The sequence below is a fragment of the Malurus melanocephalus genome, unplaced genomic scaffold (genome assembly GCF_030028575.1).
Source record: "Malurus melanocephalus ecotype Western Australia unplaced genomic scaffold, MMel_1.1 scaffold_118, whole genome shotgun sequence".
NCBI lineage: Eukaryota > Metazoa > Chordata > Aves > Passeriformes > Maluridae > Malurus > Malurus melanocephalus.
The window spans coordinates 1,252,622-1,257,237 of NW_026623350.1; the positions used below are offsets into that span (position 1 = coordinate 1,252,622).

Below are 4,616 nucleotides of genomic sequence, written 5' to 3' on the forward strand. Positions count from 1 at the left end.
TTGCATCACTTCTGTTATTCTTTCAATATTTTCCCTTTATGAATAATTACTTTTTTTCTCACATTTCTTCTTCTACACTATTGAAATACTGAAAAAAAACCCCAAAACGCTATCAATTTTATTTATTTGTGGAGGATTTCTATGAAACAAGGCAGAAAATTGCACCTTAGGTGAAATAGGTACCAACAAGAGCAAATCAGCCTTTCAGACATGCCAGAGTCTCAAAGGAGCCAACGTTTTTTTTTGGTAGCTACGTATTAAGAATCATTTCTATGCAGTAAAACCAATACATTTCAAAAGCAGAAGTTTCTACAGTGCTGAAAAACATGTTCTCCTTCTGTACCCATTGTTAATCTACAACAAACACATTTTATTTATTAGAATGCGTACTTCATCTGTAATAATTATTGCAGAAAAATTCTAGACCCCCCATCTATTTACCACACACTATTTACAGTATAATGCATATTTCATGCTTCTTAGAACAGCAGTTGCTTTTCACTTCCATCATAATAACAACTCTAAATACCTGCATTATAAGTTCCATATTTAGTTTACCCTGGTASAGTTTCTTAGTTCCAGCCTAAGTCCAGCTTCACTAGCTGCTTTCCTTCACTCTCAGGCTTTGCTCACACTCACACTTGCCATAAAGCTGTCACCAACCCAAATGGATTGTTATGAATTGCTTCCCTTGGTTTGATCTGTCCACAGTGGTTAGACTAAGCACACTACCGCCAGATTTCTGTCAAAGTGAGATCTCTTTCTCAAATCAAGTTGTGAAAAGAAAAAAAAGCAACATAGTGTTGTACAATGCAGTTTTATTTTTTTTAATGAAATGCCCTAGCATCATAAAACAGAATACATTTTCTAATCTTGAAGCCAGCAAGATTGGGAACAAATAAAAATCCAAGTTGGTTTCCCTATACATAATTTCCATACTAAGATTACATTCGAAGAAAGAATTAAAATGTAAGCAGACATTACTTACGCAGCTCTCTTAAAAATAAACTGGACATGTCATACAAATCACATAYGGTGCTTTGCTAGTTTGATATGCTACAAATAGAATTATTCAAATGCAACTATGCAGCTTTTCTATTACCTAAGAACTTTTCATTTTATTATGTTGCAATACCTTTATTATTTACCTCACACTGCTTTGCCATACTATACAATGATCTTTCCTCCTTTYCTGGTGGCTTTTTCTCTGAAAGGAAACCTTCACTGAAGCTTTATTTGGAAACACCAAGCACTCAAATATTCAAAGCATTTAAATATACATTCACTATGAGATTGAGCCTCCATTTTTCAAGCAAGGGTCTCATGACTTGCTAATAAACTAAAAGAAAGAGCTGGTCAGTATTTATTCCTGTTCTCATTGATGAGAATGTGCTCTGGGTACCTGCAGTGCCTCAAACTCCCTCACTGTTGGTAAACTGTGCCATTATCTCCTCCACAAGAATTGSTGTAACTTAGAAGTCTGGGTACTCTCACAACATTCACAGATAGACCACAATAACCATAGGCATTTTTTAACAAATTACACTTTCAAAATATATACACATTTATAGAACTGCATAATTTCATTTTCAACCGGGATCTTAGTTCAAAAGTATTATTTCACTTATTAAACATGGCTTTAAAAATACAGTATAWGTAATACCTGTGTTACAAATGTCAGAAAAACATTGGATGAATCAACATTTCAACTCATTGCATTAACAAGGAAAGCAAAGAGAAGTAGTTTTGGAAAAGTATTCAAGTATTTTCCTGAAATACTATATAACAAAAYAAAGATGCTAAACTTTGCATGATTGTACTCGAGGCAAATATAATTTGCAAGTGCTTTATGTCATATAGARCAATGAATAATACTTTGTAGCAAAGAAATAGCACACGATTTTGCTAATACAAAAAACTGGAATGTKAATAACTTCAACAGAAAAAAAATAACCTGCCATTTATAACAATATTCAAGTGTTTCAGTAATAAAATGACCAATCACCATGGCTTACATTGACCAAATATATGAGAGACATGAAACTAATACAAGCTGGATGACGGAAGTACCAATAAATACACATGAATACAGAACCATCAGCTGTTTGGATGAAAAATAAACCTCAGATGCAGTAAGTTTTAAAGAAAACTTTAAACTTTTAACACTTAAAAAAAGGTCAACAAGAACAGGGGCTAACTTCTGGCCCTCAAACAGGAATAAGCCTGTACAGGAAGAGCAAAATTTAGCCCCAACCCTGGACACAAAACAAGGATGTGYCACAATACACAAAACTCTATAACTTAAATAATCGCTCTATATGACAGTCTTATGTTTTTTGTTATAAAAACAAATCAGCACAGTGAATTCATGATTTGTCAGATGCCAGTTTCTTCCCTTGGCTTCACAAAACAAATTACRTTTTTTCATATTTAGTTAAACAAACATTATTTTAAGGACTTTCAATCATCAAATCGTATTTCTAAACTGCATTTCAACATCTTATTTTGCAAAGACATTTTAAGATATGGAGTAGAATKTCCAAAGAACTGTGTACTGAAGAGGGAAGCTTTTAATAYGTTAATATTAAATATTTTTWAAAAATTTAAACTTGCTGGTGTTTGAGAACTTCTTTATATGCTCCTTTGCCTGTGCCTTCCTGATAWTATACAAGTATTCCTGCAATTTGCCTGCAAGATATTTCAGTTGCACTGTATAGTATGTGGTATTATCCAAACTGTCACAAAACACTTTCTAATCCCAGAAAGCACGATGCAAGGAAGCCTTCAAAGACAGAATATATAGGATGAGGTGTTGCCTGTATGTAGTTGTGCTTTTTTTTCAAAGTATTTGTACACTATTATTATKACTTAAAGCCAGGAATGTGTGTTTGAATTGCATTGATAAGTTGCAAGGTATTGTCAGAATTACAAAATGCAAGATTTGAATTAAAAAAAAAAGCAAATGACAACACCATTGTCCAGCATTTAAGCCACATGCCACTACATAACCCTCCCAGCAGAAAATGCCTTCTCAGACACTGAAAATGTCTCGCCTTGGTGGAGAAGTCCAATGGGGAGTCCAATGTTTCATAACATTTAGATATTATTGCAACACAACTGCTAATTTAGCTCTCTAGAAAAGCAGAGAATTATCAGTCATCATGAATACATAGATACAGACCAATCCTCTCTTTTCTAACATAACTTAGATTACATTGCTACAAGATACATTTTAATGATTACAGTGTTTTTTTTAAAAAATGACACTACCCAGTAAGATGTCTAAAATTATACTGAAGCCATAAAAAAAAAATCTAAAAGTTTAAAATACTTGTCAATTTGACTAGAATGCATATTTACTCAATTTCCTTGAGCTTTTATTTTTTCTTCTCCCCATTGGAGGAACAATGTCTATAGTAACTGTTCAATGCTACTCTGGCTGTAGGCAGCTTCATCTTTACACTTTTCCTCAATTCCCCTTGCAAACAGTTTCATCAACTGGCAGTGAACCCTGAAAAATACAGAAATCAATTAGTAAGAAATAAATGGGAACCACATATTCAATTCTAATAGTTTAATTCCAATAATCCACTAATTTCAAACCATTGGACAAAGTTCCTTAATCCTGACTACAGAAACCACACCCTCATTTTCCATACAAACCTTCCCTGCAAGAGAGCTGGATGCTTTCGTGTATCCTCTTTTACTCCCCTCATCCACACAAAAATGAGCACTTGGATGAGCCAATCTTTTACTATATACAGCATTTATAAAATTCACCTTTGGACTGCTAAGTGACTRTGGTTTAATGGAATGCACTTGTATGTAAACATTTTGGGTTTCGTTCCCCTAGTTCTAAAAATGACAAATAAAACAAGAAACCAAAACTAACCCAGACAAAAAACCCACCACCTTTCAAATTTCACAAACTTCTTTTCTAATCTGATTATTTGCACAACTGCAAAATTCTTTCCAGTATGAGAAGACTGGAGATAAGACTTCATGCTGTGTGCCAAAACCCACAAAGTATGGGATATACTCAGTATTTCTGTAAGACAAAGATGCTTACTTAAGCTAAATAGGAAAAGYTACTGCTCAGATTAATGAGGCATTCCACTCATTTAAAAAGAATTCTTCCAACAACATCTTCACTTTCAGCACTTTAAGGACATAATACCAGCTCCTAAGAAGTAAGTATGACTCCAAAGGTAGGGCCATCCATCTCACTCAGTGATCACTTACAATATACATGGTTGCAACGTTCTCTGGAAACGATTCAAAACGGTAACAAAAATATTTAAGTTTATTATCAAAAGACTCAAATTTGCTAAGCACAGGCATCTTTTTGGGACGTCTTTATGGACATCTTTAACATCAATGAGAAAGCTTAATAGGTTCTGCTATATGGACAGAAAAATCGAAGCTTACCTCACTTCAATTGCTGAACTATCCAGAGTTTCTCCATCACAATTCCAGGTGCTATTAACAATATTACAGCAACAGGCTGGATGATCTCTGCAGAACTGGCCAAAACGTTTCTTTCCTATGTCCATGACATTGCTTTCGTTGTCTTCTGAAAGCTTTGATGTAAATTGGAAACTCTTTACCCGATAAAC

General features: G+C 34.1%; 1 protein-coding gene across 1 annotated transcript in view; it reads right to left on the bottom strand.

The window, feature by feature from the left end:
- Window positions 1–801: 801 nt before the first annotated feature.
- Window positions 802–4,616, bottom strand: part of CERK (ceramide kinase) — a 41,169-nt gene continuing 37,354 nt past the window's right edge. The window contains exons 12-13 of the mRNA XM_057370082.1: window positions 4,429–4,616; window positions 802–3,511 (exon numbers count right to left, since the gene is read on the bottom strand). The exon at window positions 4,429–4,616 is cut by the window's right edge and continues 10 nt beyond it. Of these exons, the coding sequence (XP_057226065.1) occupies window positions 3,412–3,511; window positions 4,429–4,616 (288 nt within the window). The 3' untranslated portion in view covers window positions 802–3,411. The remainder of the gene's footprint in view (window positions 3,512–4,428) is intronic.